Genomic DNA, 17500 nt, shown 5'->3' with positions numbered 1-17500 from the left:
GATGGCCACAAACAAATCGCCTCCATGTCACCCTATCCCCTGCCATTTCACTGCCCTGCTCCCAGCTCACACCCCCCTCTCTCATATACCTCTCCACTCCATCCCTCCATCTAATCCTCTTCCTCCCCCTCCCTCTTCCCCCTCCACCTTTCTCATACACTCTCCTCGTTAGTCTCTCACTCTCCATCCCCCCAGCTCACACCTCCCTCTCTCATATACCTCTCCACTCCATCCCTCCATCTCATCCTCGGCCTCCCCCTCCACCTCACTCACACACACTAATTCTATTATACATAAAAGAAAAGGAGAGGAGAGGGAGAGAAAAGGAGGAGGAGAGAGAGAGAAAAGGAGAGGAGAGGGAGAGAAAAGAGAAAGAGAAGAATACTTAACAACCTAATTCACATTAAAACATACAACAATCTCTCTCTCTTTTCTCTCTCTCTCTCTCTCTCTCTCCATCCTTTCCACAGCACTTCTTTGTGACTAGCATCATATTCAATCCATTGTTACAACTCAGAATTCAAGATGGAGTGATGGCAATTTAGGCCAAGGGTAGTCAGATTGGAGGCTAATTTTGACTAGTAACCAAGGAGACTCATTCCTAACCCCTTTCAGCTCAGTTGATGGCCAGGTGTAGTCAGATTGGAGGCTTGATTTGACTAGTAACCAAGGAGACTCATTCCTAACCCCTTTCAGCTCAGTTGATGGCCAGGTGTAGTCAGATTGGAGGCTTGATTTGACTAGTAACCAAGGAGACTCATTCCTAACCCCTTTCAGCTCAGTTGATGGCCAGGTGTAGTCAGATTGGAGGCTTGATTTGACTAGTAACCAAGGAGACTCATTCCTAACCCCTTTCAGCTCAGTTGATGGCCAGGTGTAGTCAGATTGGAGGCTTGATTTGACTAGTAACCAAGGAGACTCATTCCTAACCCCTTTCAGCTCAGTTGATGGCCAGGTGTAGTCAGATTGGAGGCTTGATTTGACTAGTAACCAAGGAGACTCATTCCTAACCCCTTTCAGCTCAGTTGATGGCCAGGTGTAGTCAGATTGGAGGCTTGATTTGACTAGTAACCAAGGAGATTCATTGCTACATCACATAAAAATACTCTCCTAGTCAGTTTCTCACTCTCCATCCTCTCCACATGGCCAAACCACCTCAGTGTATTTCTCCTAACGCTTCCTATCACATCCACATCCACACCACAAATCTCCTTCACTTCCTCATTTGTCAGTCTGTCTCTCCATGTAACTCCACATACACTCTTCTTGTCAGTCTCTCATCCACACCACAACGCTCCTTCACTTCCTCATTTGTCTGTCTGTCTCTCCATGTAACTCCACATACACTCTTCTTGTCAGTCTCTCATCCACATCCACACCACAACGCTCCTTCACTTCCTCATTTGTCTGTCTGTCTCTCCATGTAACTCCACATACACTCTTCTTGTCAGTCTCTCATCCACATCCACACCACAACGCTCCTTCACTTCCTCATTTGTCTGTCTGTCTCTCCATGTAACTCCACATACACTCTTCTTGTCAGTCTCTCATCCACACCACAATGCTCCTTCACTTCTTCATTTGTCTGTCTGTCTCTCCACATAATTCCTCCTCTTCTTCTTCTCTCCCTTCTCCTCCTCTTCCTCTTCTCTCTCTTCTTCTTCTTCTCTTCTTCCTCTTCTTTCCTCCATCACACTATTTCATGCCAACTTTTTTTCCTCCTGTTGAGAGAGAGAGAGGGAGAGAGAGAGAGAGAGATATTAGTATGAATATTAAATGCAAATGATAAAGAATTATATATATGAAAAAAATATATTAATCTATCTATCTATCAGTCTATCTATCTGTCTGTATCTATCTGTCTATCTATCTACCTGTCTGTCTATCTATCTATATCAGTATCTATCTATATCTATCTATCAGTCTGTCTATCAATATCTATCAGTCTATCTATCTATATCTATCTATCAGTCTACCTATCTATATCTATCTATCAGTCTGTCTATCTATCTATATCTATCAGTCAGTCTATCTATCTATTAGTCTATCTATTTATCAGTCTATCTATCTATATCTATCTATCTATATCTATCTATCAGTCTGTCTATCTATATCTATCAGTCTATCTATCTGTCTTTATCTATCTAGCTATCTATCTGTCTGTCTATCTATCTATCTGTCCAGGTATCTATCAATCTTTAGCCAGATGCCTTATTCCCATAAGGGGTGGCCACAAACAAATCGCCTCCATGTCACCCTGCACATACATACTGTTGATACGCACATACTGCTGATACGTACATACATGTTGATATGCACATACTGCTGATACGTACATACTGTTGATACGCACATATTGCTGATATGTACATACTGTTGATATGCACATATTGCTGATACGTACGTACATGTTGATGCGCACATATTGCTGATACGTACATACATGTTGATGCGCACATATTGCTGATACGTACATACATGTTGATACGCACATACTGCTGATACGTACATACTGTTGATACACACATATTGCTGATACGTACATACTGTTGATATGCACATATTGCTGATACGTACGTACATGTTGATGCGCACATATTGCTGATACGTACATACATGTTGATACGCACATATTGCTGATACGTACATACATGTTGATACGCACATACTGCTGATACGTACATACATGTTGATACGCACATATTGCTGATACGTACATACACATTGTTGATACGTACATACATATTGTTGATACGCACATACATACATACTCCCTCCCTCTCCACCTCACTCACATACACTCTCCTTGTCAGTCTCTCATTCTCCATCCTCTCCACCCCCATCCCTTCATCTCATCCTCAGTCCCCCCCTTCCCCTTCACCTCCAGCTCATCCTTGGTCTCCCCCTCCCTCCCTCCACTCAAACTCTCCTAGTTAGTCTCTCACACCTGCCGAAATCACCTTAACTTGGCCCATACATTCCTTCTATGGCTCTACATCCTTTCCACGGCACTTCTTCGTGACTAGCATCATATTCTAGTGTTAATACTATGACTACACATCCCTCCATAGCACTTCTTTGTGACTAGCATTTAATACACCAATACTACTGCTGTAATTCCTTCCTACAGCACTTCTTTGTGACTAGCATCATATTCTAGTGTTAATACTATGGCTATACATCCCTCCATAGCACTTCTTTGTGACTAGCATTTAATACACCAATACTACTGCTCTACATCCTTTCCACAGCACTTCTTCGTGACTAGCATCAGCATTCAAGATGGAGAGATGGCAATTTTAGGCCAAGTTAGAGTAAAGAGAGTATAGCACTTCTTTGTGACTAGCATCAGCATTCAAGATGGAGAGATGCCAATTTTAGGCCAAGTTAGAGTAAAGAGAGTATAGCACTTCTTTGTGACTAGCATCAGCATTCAAGATGGAGAGATGCCAATTTTAGGCCAAGTTAGAGTAAAAAGAGTATAGCACTTCTTTGTGACTAGCATCATATTGTAGTGTTAATCTATTGTTACAACTTTTTACAAGAAGAGGAAGAGAGAGAGAGGAGAGAGAAGAGGGAAGGAGAGAAAACAGGAAGTGGAGAGAGGAAAGAGGGAGGAGACAGAATGGAAAGGGAGGGAGGGAGGGAAGAGAAAGGGAGGGGAGAGAGGGTAGAGAGAAGGAAGGAGGAGGTAGAGAGAGAGAAAAAAGAAGAGGAGAGGGAGAGAGAAAGACAGATGAAGAGAGAGAGGGGGGAGAGAAAAATAGGGGAGGAGGGAGAGAAAGAGAGAGAAAAGATAGAAGAGGGGAGGGAGAGAGAGAGAGAAAAGATAGAAGAGGGGAGGGAGAGAGAGAGAGAGAGAGACAAAGACAGAAGAGGAAAAGATGAGAGAGAGAGAGAGAGAGAGAAAAGACAGAAGAGGGAAGGGAGAGAGAGAGAGAAAAGATAGAAGAGGGGAGGGAGAGAGAGAGAGAGGAAAGATAGAAGAGGGAAGGGAGAGAAAGAGAGAGACAGACAGAAGAGGAAAGGACGAGAGAGAGAGAGAAAAGATAGAAGAGGGAAGGAAGAGAAAGAGAGAAAAGATAGAAGTGGGAAGGGAGAGAAAGAGAGAAAAGATAGAAGAGAGGAGGGAGGGAGAGAGAGAAAAGACAGAATAATGACACAGATAGATAGACAGAATAATGAGATAGACGGATAGATAGAACAATGAAATATAGAAGATAGATGTATAGACAGATAGATAGATGGAATAACAGATGGATAGATAGAAAAATGACAAATAGATAGATAGATAGACAGAAAAATGAGATAGATAAAGATAGAAATATGACAAATAGATAGATAGATAGAAAAATGACAAATAGATAGACAGATAGACAGAAAAATGACAAATAGAGATAGATAGATAGAAAAATGACAAATAGATAGATAGATAGAAAAATGACAAATAGATAGATAGATAGATAGAAAAATGACAAATAGACAGATAGATAGAAAAATGACAGACAGATAGATAGAAAAATGAGATAGACAGATAGATAGAAAAATTACAAATAGATAGATAGATAAGATAGACAGAAAAATGAAATAGGTAGATAGATAGATAGATAGAATGATAGATAGATAGACCAATGCTACCCAGACCAGGCACAGTCTTACACCTGTCCTCTTGACGCGTGGGGCATTGATGAGGGAGACGTGGCGCCGATGATTGATGATCTGACGCCCCCCTGCTGTTGTTGTTGTCGTGGTGGCGTGAGGCCGTAGAGCACCGTCGATGCGATGACGATGGCCGCCCCAGTGAGGAATTGTGGTGTGGGGGCGGCGTCTCCGAGGGCCAGCCAGGAGACCAGTGTTGACATAACGATGGAGAGCGACGTGGCGAATCCCTTGAGGATGTTGTCTGCGTATTTCATCGTCACGGAGACCATGAGTCCTCCGAAGGCCTGAAAAACATTGAAAATCTATCTATCTATCTATCTACTGCCAGGCACCGTAATCCCATAAGGGGTGGCCACACACAAATCACCTCCATGTCACCCTGTCCCCCACCATTTCAATGCCCTGCTCCCAGCTCACACCCCCCTCTCTCATATACCTCTTCATCCCTCCATCTCATCCTTGGCCTCCCCCTCCCTCTCCCCCCCTCCACCTCACTCACATACACTCTCCTAGTCAGTCTCTCACTCTCCATCCTCTCCACATGGCCAAACCACCTCAGTGTGTTTCTCCTAACGCTTCCTATCACATCCACATCCACACCACAACACTCCTTCACTTCCTCATTTGTCAGTCTGTCTCTCCATGTAACTCCACATACACTCTCCTAGTCAGTCTCTCATCCACATCCACACCACAATGCTCCTTCACTTCCTCATTTGTCAGTCTGTCTCTCCATGTAACTCCTCGTACACTCTTCTTGTCGGTCTCTCATCCACATCCATACCACAACGCTCCTTCACTTCCTTATTTGTCTGTCTGTCTCTCCTCCACATACATACACTCACACACACTCTCCTAGTTAGTCTCTCACTCTCCATCCATCAAAAAACAATAACTGCAGAGAGAGAGAGAGAGAGAGAGAGAGAGGGAGGAAATAACAGACAGACAGACAGAGGAGTATATATAGAGAGAGAGATATATCAGTAACAAAGACAGTCAGATAGATAGATAGATAGAGAGATGGGTGATAGATAGATAGATAGGAGGGTATATACAGATAGATAAAAAGACCGTATCAATCAGTTCTTGGATTAGGGACCTTGCCGGCACATCGCAGACTCACCTGCACCACAACGACCAGCCAGGTAGTTAACGAGTATCCCTGAAAGAATCCTGCCTCTCTAATTGCCCTACTGTCAGTCCCAACGGCAACTACTGCAAAGGTGATGGAGAAGATGCCTGGAATGAGGGAGTTATTATTATTATTATTATTATTATTACTGTTACTGCTATTGCTACTACTACTACTACTATTATTATTATTATTATTATTATTATTATTATTATTACTGTTACTGCTATTGCTACTACTACTACTACTATTATTATTATTATTATTATTATTACTGTTACTGCTATTGCTACTACTACTACTATTATTATTATTATTATTATTATTATTATTATTATTATTATTACTGTTACTGCTATTGCTACTACTACTACTATTATTATTATTATTATTATTATTACTGTTACTGCTATTGCTACTACTACTACTATTATTATTATTATTATTATTATTATTACTGTTACTGCTATTGCTACTACTACTACTACTATTATTATTATTATTATTATTATTATTATTATTACTGTTACTGCTATTGCTACTACTACTACTATTATTATTATTATTATTACTGTTACTGCTATTGCTAATACTACCACTATTATTATTATTATTATTATTTTTATTATTACTGTTACTGCTATTGCTACTACTACTACTATTATTATTATTATTATTATTATTATTACTGTTACTGCTATTGCTACTACTACTACTATTATTATTATTATTATTATTATTATTATTACTGTTACTGCTATTGCTACTACTACTACTATTATTATTATTATTATTATTATTATTATTATTATTATTACTGTTACTGCTATTGCTACTACTACTACTATTATTATTATTATTATTATTATTACTGTTACTGCTATTGCTACTACTACTACTACTATTATTATTATTATTATTATTATTATTATTATTATTATTATTACTGTTACTGCTATTGCTGCTACTACTACTACTATTATTATTATTATTATTACTGCTACTACTACTATTGCTACTACTACTACTACTATTATTATTATTATTATTATTATTATTACTGTTACTGCTATTACTACTACTACTACTATTATTATTATTATTATTATTATTATTATTATTATTATTACTGCTACTACTACTACTATTATTTTTATTATTATTATTATTACTATTACAACTACTGCTACTACCATTCCTACTACTACTACTACTACTACTATTATTATTATTATTATTATTATTATTATTATTATTATTATTACTGCTACTACTGCCACTGCTACTATCACTACTACTAATACTATCATCATCATCATCATTATTATTATTATTATTATTATTGTCAGTATTATCATCATCAAAATCATCACCCTCTCCTCCTCCTCCTCCTCCTCCTCCTCCTCCTCATTCCAACTCACCCAGCTGTATGTTCCTAATCAGCAGTGACGTTTGGCTGCCACGTTTGACCAGCCGCTCAAAGTAGACGCCAGAAAAGCCGCTGGATATGCACGACACAAACACCGCCAGGATGCCTAAGAGTTTCGATACCTCCGTGTTTGGGTGGGCGAGGTTGTGGGCGTTTGGGTGGGTGGAATCGGCGTTGTCGTTTGTTTTCATCGCGTCGACGTCTGTTTGTAACTTGCCGGTGCCTCCGTTACCTCCGCTCCCTTCTACCTGTAAGATATTGAGGGTTTGGTTAGGCGCTGGTCGTCATCCACTCACCTGATGTAGTGGTTAGAGGTAGACTGTGAGATAATGTGGATTTCATGTGTGTGGTGTGTCAGGAAGCATGTGTGTGTGTGTATGTGTGTGTGTGGTGTCAGGAAGAGCATGTGTGTGTGTGTATGTGTGTTTGTGGTGTGTCTGGGAGAGCAGGTGTGTGTGTGTGTGTGTGTGTGTGGTGTGTCAGGGAAAGCATGTGTGTGTGTGTGTGTGTGTGTGTGTGTGTGTGTGTGTGTGTGTGTGTGTGTGTGTGTGTGTGTGTGGTGTGTCTGGGAGAGCAGGTGTGTGTGTGTGTTGGGGAGAGCATGTGTGTGTGTGTGGTGTGTCGGGGAGAGCAGGTGTATGTGTGTGTCAGGAACAGCAGGTGGAGATTGTCAGGCGTGAAGGGACTGATCTTGCTGGTGAGTCTGTTGAGTGTGTGGAGGAGTTTTGTTATTTGGGAGACATGTTGTGTGCTGGAGGTGGGGCTGGAGCAGCTCTGTGGCTAGGGTGAGAAGTGGTTGGAAGAAGTTCAGGGAGCTCTTGCCTCTCCTGACATTGAGAGGGCTCTCCCTACGTGCTAAGGGGTCTTTGTATGTAGCATGTGTTAGTAATGTGGTATGGTAGTGTGACCTGGGCAGTGAAGGAAGCTCCCTAACACCCTTCCTTAAGTGATTTATTTATGCCACATGTGTTAGGAGTGTAATGCTGTATGGTAGTGTGACCTGGGCAGTGAAGGAAGCTCCCTAACACCCTTCCTTAAGTGATTTATTTATGCCACATGTGTTAGGAGTGTAATGCTGTATGGTAGTGAGACCTGCGCAGTGAAGGAAGCTCCCTAACACCTTTCCCTAAGTGATTAATTTTATGTGGCATGTGTTAGGAATGTAATGCTGTATGGTAGTGAGACCTGGGCAGTAAAGGAAGAGGATATTCGCCAGCTCAAACGTACAGAAATGACAATGATTAGGTGGATGTGCAGTGCGTCCCTGAGTGTGAGGCCTGGGGGGGCTGGGTTTACGATGGAAGAGTTGAGAGGCAGACTGAAAAAGACCTGGAATGAGGTCATAGCGTGTGACCTCAGCGATAAGGCACTGAATAGGGAGGCTGCCAGAGATTGAGCAGTGTGGAGAGCTGCCATTAGGTGATCAAGGCTGACAAATGCAAGCAGGCTGGAGCCTTTACATACAATATGAATATAAACAATAATGATACATTAATAATAATAATAATAAATCTGTCTATCTATTGCCAGATGCCTTAATCCTGTAAGGGGTGGCCACAAACAAATCGCCTCCATGTCACCCTGTCCCCTGCCATTTCACTGCCCTGCTCCCAACTCACACCCCCCTCTCTCATATACCTCTCCACTCCATCCCTCCATCTCAACTCAGTCCTCCCACCTCTCTCTCCCCACCTCCACCTCACTCACATATACTCTCCTTATTAGTCTCTCACTCTCCATCCTCTCCACATGGCCAAACCTCCTCAGTGAATTTCTCGTAACGCTTCCTATCACATCCACACCACAACACTCCTTCATGTCCACATTTGTCTTTCTCTCCTACTGCTACTACCACTATCACTATTATTACAACAACTAATAATAATAATAATAATAATAATAATGATGATAGTAGTAGTAGTAGTAGTAATAATAATAATAATAATAATAATAATGATAGTAGTAGTAATAATAATAATAATAATGATGATGATAATAGTAGTAGTAGTAATGGCAGTAGCAGTAGTAGTAGTAGTAGTAATAATAATAATAATAATAATAATAATAATGATGATGATGATGATGATAGTAATGGCAGTAGGAGCAATAGTAGTAGTAGTAATAATAATAATAATAATAATAATAATAATAATGATGATGATAGTAATGGCAGTAGGAGCAGTAGTAATAATAATAATAATAATAATAATAATGATAATAATAATAATAATACCTGAACTAGTGACACTCCCAGCATCAGTAGGCAGAGGGATAGCCAATGGATGGAAGTCAGTCTCTTGCCCAATAGGACCCACGAGAATATGGCTGTAGTCAGGATTTTCAGCTGATACGTAACCTGAAAGAGAGATTATTATTATTATTATTATTATTATCTTCTTTCTTGTTTGTTTTTTTAGTTAGTTGTTTTCCGGGGAGGGGCACTAACCCTCCGCCAACCCTTTTAGTTGCCTTTTACGACAAGCAGGGATACTGGGGGAGTATTCTTGAAAAAAAACCCTAGGATACTTATTGACAGAGTTAGGGAAATAACAGAGGAATTAGTTGGAAAGGAACAGGGAGGCTTTAGGAAGGGAAGAGGTTGTGTAGATCAGTGTATGGTAGGATACTTATTGACAGAGTTAGGGAAAGAACAGAGGAATTAGTTGGAGAAGAACAGGGAGGCTTTAGGAAGGGAAGAGGTTGTGTAGATCAGTGTATGGTAGGATACTTATTGACAGAGTTAGGGAAAGAACAGAGGAATTAGTTGGAAAGGAACAGGGAGGCTTTAGGAAGGGAAGAGGTTGTGTAGATCAGTGTATGGTAGGATACTTATTGACAGAGTTAGAGAAAGAACAGAGGAATTAGTTGGAGAAGAACAGGGAGGCTTTAGGAAGGGAAGAGGTTGTGTAGATCAGTGTATGGTAGGATACTTATTGACAGAGTTAGAGAAAGAACAGAGGAATTAGTTGGAGAAGAACAGGGAGGCTTTAGGAAGGGAAGAGGTTGTGTAGATCAGTGTATGGTAGGATACTTATTGACAGAGTTAGAGAAAGAACAGAGGAATTAGTTGGAGAAGAACAGGGAGGCTTTAGGAAGGGAAGAGGTTGTGTAGATCAGATATTCATTCTTAGATCTTTAGTGGAAAAGTTTCTAGAGAAGGGAAAGAAGTTGTATGCGGCTTTCATGGATTTGGAGAAAGCATATGACAGGGTGGATAAACAAGGATTGTGGAAAGTATTAAGAATATATGGAGTAGATGGGAAGTTGTTGAATGCTGTGAAGAGTATGTACGATGGTGCTAAGGCTGCAGTGCGTGTGGATGGTGAACTAAGTGAATTTTTCTCTTTGAAGGTTGGGTTGAAACAGGGATGTGTCATGTCTCCATGGTTGTTCAATCTGTACATGGATGGGTTAATAAAAGATTTACAAGGTAGAGTAGTGGATGTTGGAGTGACCCTGGTGAGAGAGGATAGTGTTTGGAAACTCCCTGTACTGTTGTTTGCAGATGATACTGTGTTGTTGAGTGAAGACGAAGGGGAGCTGCCAGGCTTGGTGGATGAGTTTGGGAGAGTGTGTAAGAAACGGAATCTAAAGGTGAATGTAGGGAAGAGTAAAGTTATGGTCTTCAAGAGAAGTGAGGTCAGTGAATGTACAGTGAGGTTGGATGGTGAGGAATTGGAAAATGTGAGTACGTTTAAGTACTTGGGTAGTGTGATGAGTAAGGATGGAGGTTTGGAGGGTGAAGTGCTTGAAAGGGTACAACAAGGAAGAAAGGTTGCTGGTTCCTTGAAAGCAGTGATAAGAAACAGGGAAGTGAGCATGGAAGTGAAAAAGTTACTGCATGACAGTATTGTGATACCAACTCTAACGTATGGAAGTGAAGCTTGGACGTTGTTGGAAGGACACAAGTCAAGAGTGAGAGCAGTGGAAATGAGTTATTTGAGAGGACCCTGTGAGGTCACATGGAGAGACAGGCTGACAAATGAGGAAGTGAAGGAGAGTTGTGGTGTGGATGTGGAGTTACATGTTGAGACAGGCTGACAAATGAGGAAGTGAAGGAGTGTTGTGGTGTGGATGTGGAGTCACATGGAGAGACAGGCTGACAAATGAGGAAGTGAAGGAGTGTTGTGGTGTGGATGTGGAGTTACATGGAGAGACAGGCTGACAAATGAGGAAGTGAAGGAGTGTTGTGGTGTGGATGTGGAGTCACATGGAGAGACAGGCTGACAAATGAGGAAGTGAAGGAGTGTTGTGGTGTGGATGTGGAGTCACATGGAGAGACAGGCTGACAAATGAGGAAGTGAAGGAGTGTTGTGGTGTGGATGTGGAGTTATATGGAGAGACAGGCTGACAAATGAGGAAGTGAAGGAGTGTTGTGGTGTGGATGTGGAGTTACATGGAGAGACAGACTGACAAATGAGGATGTGAAGGAGTGTTGTGGTGTGGATGTGGAGTTACATGGAGAGACAGACTGACAAATGAGGAAGTGAAGGAGTGTTGTGGTGTGGATGTGGATGTGATAGGAAGCGTTAGGAGAAACACACTGAGGTGGTTTGGCCATGTGGAGAGAATGGAGATCGAGAGACTGATGAGGAGAGTGTATGCGAGTGTGGTGGAGGCCAAGGATGAGAGGGAGGGATGGAATGGAGAGGTATATGAGGGGGGGGGGTGAACTGGGAGCAGGGCAGTGAAATGGTGGGGGACAGGGCAACATGGAGGTGATTTGTTTGTGGCCACCCCTTACAGGATTAAGGCATCTGACAATAGATAGATGGATAGAAGTTGCTGCATCAAGGTTAGATATAAACAGATAGACAGATGGATGGATAGATAGATAGGTAGATAGACAAATAGATAGACAGGTAGATAGACAGATGGACTGAGTGTGATGAAGTGCAAGTAATTTTGAAAACTGAGTCTCCTTGGTTACTAGTCAAACCATCCAAATACGTGATAAGTTGCCACATCCAGATTCGAGAGGAAAGTGAAGAGCAGATTATTTTAAAGAATGAGTCTCCTTGGTTACTAGTCTATCTATCTATTGCCAGACACCTTAATCCCATACGGGGTGGCCACAAACAAATCACCTCCACATCAAACCATCCAAATACCTGATAAGTTGCCACATCCAGAGAGCAGATTATTTTAAAGAACGAGTCTCCTTGGTTACTTGTCTATCTATCTATTGCCAGACGCCTTAAGCCCATACGGGGTGGCCACAAACAAATCACCTCCACGTCAAACCATCCAAATACCTGATATGTTGCCGCGTCCAGGTTCGAGAGCGCGATGAAGAGTAGGTTATTCTGAACGACGTACAGGAACGCTGGTACTGTGAGTTTCAGCGTCTCCCAGATTCTGCCTAACACCTCTTCACATAAGTGGCGTGTGGTTACACTTGGTATGCACCCTGTTGGAAAAAAGGTGTAATAATAATAATAATAATAATAATAATGATAATAATAATAATAATGATAATAATAATAATGATAATAATAATAATAATGATAATAATAATAATAATAATAATAATAATAATAATAATGATAATAATAATAATAATAATAATAATAATAATAATCCTTCCATCATCCAATCCTGTGTTGCCCCATGTGCAGCGTAGGAGGCCGGGGCTAGGCAAGTTGGTGCTGACATTTAAGATGAGAGTGACCAGCCTCACTCATCCCTGAGTGGCATTACATGAGCAATAAACCCCAACCATCCCTTGGATATAAACCTGCACCGGCTCAATCCGATTGGAGTGCCTTAATTACCCACTAAACCACCAGGCGCCATAATTTGGTGTTATGGTTACCACCCAGCGTAGTAAATGGTTTCCTGGTGTACAGGAAACCATTTGGCTTGTCACTCAGTGTAGAGTCACCCACAGGCAGAAGGAAGTTAATAATAATAATCAGGAGTAGAACACTGTTATCGTCATTTTAATAATCATACACCATAATAATCCTAATAATAATAATAATAATAATAATAATAAAAAATAATAATAATAATCATCATCATTATTATCATCATCCCATTCTCACTACAACACTTTCTCACACTTGGTAGTACTGCCACTACATGAAGGACCCCCCCCGTCTCTCTCTCTCTCTCTCTCTTTCTCTCTCTCACAACTCACCCGATTCCACATGGAGAAACGAGAGCGAGAGGATAAGCTTGAGTAGTTCCGAGAGCAAGACAGCGGTGGTGATGAGGTAGGGTTGATGCGTTGATGATGATGATGACGATGGGGGGAGGGTTGATGAGGGCGGCGTGCGGCTGTATCGGAGGAGCAGGACCATCGTTGACGTCTGCACCGAGAGCCCGACCAGGCTGACGGTCTTGAGCGAGAGGAGGTGTTGACGCATCCACACTACGCCCACGCGATGGTGACGATGACTATCACTGCCTTCCATCCTTCCCCAACACCCCTACCTGTGCCAACGCCCAGCCCTGGAAGTAGATCATGAGAGACTAACTAGGAGAGCATATGAGAGGGGGGGATGGAGAGTGAGAGACTAAATAGGAGAGTATATGCTGCCCCCCTGCCATCCTTCTCCCCACACCCTTCACTGTGCCAACTCCCAGCCCTGGAATAGACTGAGAGACTGACTAGAAGAGGATGAGAGAGGGGGATGTGAGTTGGGGGGATGGAAAGAGTGTGTGTGAGTGAGGTGGAGAGGATGGGGAGAGACTAACTGGGAGAGTGTGTGAGTGAGGGAGACCAAGGATGATGTAGAGAGGTGTATGAGAGAGGGGGGTGTAGGTTGGGGGATGAATGAGAGACTAACTAGGAGAGTATAGGAGAGAGGGGGATGAATGAGAGACTAACTAGGAGAGTGTACGCTGCCACAAAAAGATGTATTATTATTATTATTATTATTATTATATATATATATTTTTTACCCAATGGAGCTGGTCTGTTATGTGGGAATGAGTCTCCTTGGTTACTAGTCAAGTCTTTGTAAGGTTAAATATATATTAGTAATTTCCCCATCTCTGTTATTCCTGTCGGTTAATGAAGCTCCCTAACACCTTTCCCATAGTGATTTATTTCCAGATTGGTAGGGTAGACCATGCAGGATAAATCACTAAGGAAGAGGTGTTCGTAAGTTCCCTCATCTTAAAAAAGCGTACGCCTTTTTAACGGCACATGTCACAACTTCATCTCTTAAATGACTTCCCCCATCGTAGCGTATGGGGTTCTCCCTGCCCTACCTCCCATCCCAGCAGCCGAGCCCATAGCACACCCTCCCCCTTGGGTACACTGGTTTTCAAGGAGTGCACGGCTTTCAAGGTTGGGTTATATTTGGGGTGTGGGGGGGTCTGGGGGGTGCCGTGCCCCTGCCGTCAGGATAGGGTTAAGTGTACTGTTGTGTGGATTTAAGAGGCTTTTAAAATATTCAATTAATTTGGATTTTATTTTGCATGTGAGGTGGTTTGGCCATGTGGAGAGGATGGAGAGTGAGAGACTGACAAGGAGAGTGTTTGTGAGTGAGGTGGAGGGAGGGGGAGGCCAAGGATGAGATGGAGGGATGGAGTGGAGAGGTATATGAGAGAGGGGTGTGTGAGCTGGGGGGATGGAGAGTGAGAGACTGACAAGGAGAGTGTTTGTGAGTGAGGTGGAGGGAGGAAGGTGGAGGCCAAGGATGAGATGGAGGGATGGAGTGGAGAGGTATATGAGAGAGGGGTGTGTGAGCTGGGGGGATGGAGAGTGAGAGACTGACAAGGAGAGTGTTTGTGAGTGAGGTGGGGAGAGGGAGGGGGAGGCCAAGGATGAGATGGAGGGATGGAGTGGAGAGGTATATGAGAGAGGGGGGTGTGAGCTGGGAGCAGGGCAGTGAAATGGCAGGGGACAGGGTGACATGGAGGCGATTTGTTTGTGGCCACCCCTTACAGGATTAAGGCATCTGGCAATAGATAGATAGATAGACAGGCAGATAGATAAGTAGACAGACAGATAGATAGATAGAGTTGCCACCAAAATGTGTAAAATTATTAATGCTTTTTATCTATCTATCTGTCTTGCTGTCTGTCTATCTATTACTGTCTGTCTATCTCTCCATCTATTGCTGTCTATCTACCTATCTCTTAACACCAGACACTTCAGTCCTGTAAGGGGTGGCCACAAACAAATTGCCTCCATGTCACCCTGTCCCCTGCCATTTCACTGCCCTTCCCCGAACTTATACCCCTCTTTCCCATATAACCTCTCCACTTCACTCCTCATCCTTGGTCTCCCCCTCCACCTCACTCACATACACTCCTAGTTAGTCTCTCACTCTCCATACACTCCTAGTTAGTCTCTCACTCTCCATACACTCCTAGTTAGTCTCACTCTCCATACACTCCTAGTTAGTCTCACTCTCCATACACTCCTAGTTAGTCTCACTCTCCATACACTCCTAGTTAGTCTCTCACTCTCCATACACTCCTAGTTAGTCTCACTCTCCATACACTCCTAGTTAGTCTCTCACTCTCCATACACTCCTAGTTAGTCTCACTCTCCATACACTCCTAGTTAGTCTCTCACTCTCCATACACTCCTAGTTAGTCTCTCACTCTCCATACACTCCTAGTTAGTCTCTCACTCTCCATACAGCATTTTGAGGGATATGGAGGGAGTTGAGGGACGTTTGTATAACCAGGCAGTGGATCCGACCAGCTATATCAGTGCCACCACGTGAAGGCCTCTCTCTCTCTCTCTCTCTCTTTCTCTCTCTCTCACCACGATGGCAGAAATGAAAATGCATGTCAGTTATAAATATTAAAATGGAGGAAGGCCTTCACGCGGTGTCACAGATATAAACAAGCGGATCCACTGCCTCAACTTCAGCCTGCAGCCCACTGGGATCACTTCTGACGCGAACCTGGGTCTGGAAAGTACAGTACAGCCACTACGAGCCTCCCAGATACAAAAAAAGACCCACATACCTATTTAAACATCCCGGAAACTCAAAATAAATCGCTAAATACAGGAAAGTCGAAAAATCAGCTGCTGTTTACACTTCTGACGAAACCCCACAATAGTCAAGATAATCCTTTGTCACCTGCTTATTAATTAATCTTGTTTGTGTTTACCGGGGTCAGAATTGGGATTATATATGGGAGAATTCATGATATTTTGACTCTGATTGGTTGTTTCGAAGGCTTATAATAATCCTGGGTTTCTTTTTCATTCGGTGTTCTGATCAGTTAGTCGTGTTTTCATATTCTGGCGGCCATTTTAGTGGTTTTCAAATTCAAATACTCGTTATATGGATTTAGGCTGACTGCTGTTCTTTATCATTCATTCAGCTTGTATCAGTGAATGTGGGAGAGTCTTCAAGAAACATGTATGTGGATTTAAAACTGCTGTTCCGATTTTGAGATGGGTTTTTCGTGACGTTTGGCTTCATATATAATTATGATTTTTGTAACTTTAATTCAAAACATTTTCTCCGCGTGACAGGATAAAATTAATTAAATATATAGAGGTGGATAGACTCAGGGATTGTTCAGAGTAATATATTCTTTGAAAGTACAATATAAGATACGTAAATAAGGAAGCTTGTCTCTCCCAACTCATCCTTCGTCTGGTAAAATGGAGATCAATAAGGTTGGAATAATTTAGCAGACTCTGGCTAAATAGTAATGAGCGTGCGTTAAGAAATAATGGACATTTTTTTTGGATTTCCATATATTTTGAGATTTAAATTCGACATTATAGAACCCGAGATTAATGGAGGTCGTAGTAAATTGAAATCATTGTTCGCGTAAATGCATATTCGGTTCCAACATCACGCTTGGTAGGCTAATATCAGAAAAAATAATGACTAAAGGTGACTATATATATTTTTGAGTCATTTAAACTTTGCTTCCCTTGTTATATATGCTAAATGGCGGGTCAGAAAATCAAATCCATGCCATTAACGTTTCCGAAAATTTGAATATTCGAATTCCTGTTTTTCTGCCACAACATCGGAGGCTTGTGGTTAATATTTTGTCTCTTATTTCTTCCTTCCAGCCAACTGTGTCTATTTTATCTACTATATTTTCATCTATCATCACTACGTAAGGATATATACGTAATTATTAGCCGATAGATAGATAAATAGATAGTGTTACAGGTTAAACAATGCTCCCCACTAGGCCTGTTATTCTCGTCCATCTAGCAGGCTCCTAACACCTCTTCCTTTGCGATTTATTTGTGGATATGGCAGGTTAATATCCTCCTGTGCAGAGTATGCTGATATGGGAAGGATTTATGTAACAAGAGGACAGTAAGGTTAATA

General features: G+C 41.8%; 2 protein-coding genes across 2 annotated transcripts in view; one reads left to right on the top strand and one right to left on the bottom strand.

The window, feature by feature from the left end:
• Nucleotides 1-4655: 4655 nt before the first annotated feature.
• LOC145409645 (UDP-N-acetylglucosamine transporter-like) lies at nucleotides 4656-16191 on the bottom strand. The gene is made up of 7 exons (XM_080279999.1): nucleotides 16161-16191; nucleotides 13366-13679; nucleotides 12479-12633; nucleotides 9457-9579; nucleotides 7216-7471; nucleotides 5786-5901; nucleotides 4656-4946 (listed from the first exon to the last, which is right to left on the bottom strand). The coding sequence occupies exons 2-7, from the start codon at nucleotides 13640-13642 to the stop codon at nucleotides 4656-4658; spliced, it is 1218 nt and encodes a 405-aa protein (XP_080136125.1). The 5' UTR covers nucleotides 13643-13679; nucleotides 16161-16191.
• Nucleotides 16192-17181: 990 nt separating this feature from the next.
• The window catches only part of mRpL36 (mitochondrial ribosomal protein L36), a 4114-nt gene continuing 3795 nt past the window's right edge, over nucleotides 17182-17500 (top strand). The window contains exon 1 of the mRNA XM_080279947.1: nucleotides 17182-17279. The gene's annotated coding sequence lies outside the window, so the exon portion shown is untranslated. The remainder of the gene's footprint in view (nucleotides 17280-17500) is intronic.

The sequence above is a fragment of the Coenobita brevimanus genome, chromosome 9 (assembly GCF_032717465.1).
Source record: "Coenobita brevimanus isolate Jiangsu-jjx chromosome 9, ASM3271746v2, whole genome shotgun sequence".
Classification (NCBI taxonomy): domain Eukaryota; kingdom Metazoa; phylum Arthropoda; class Malacostraca; order Decapoda; family Coenobitidae; genus Coenobita; species Coenobita brevimanus.
The sequence above is the reverse complement of the archived record's forward strand: the minus strand, read 5'-3'. Positions and strand labels throughout refer to the sequence as shown.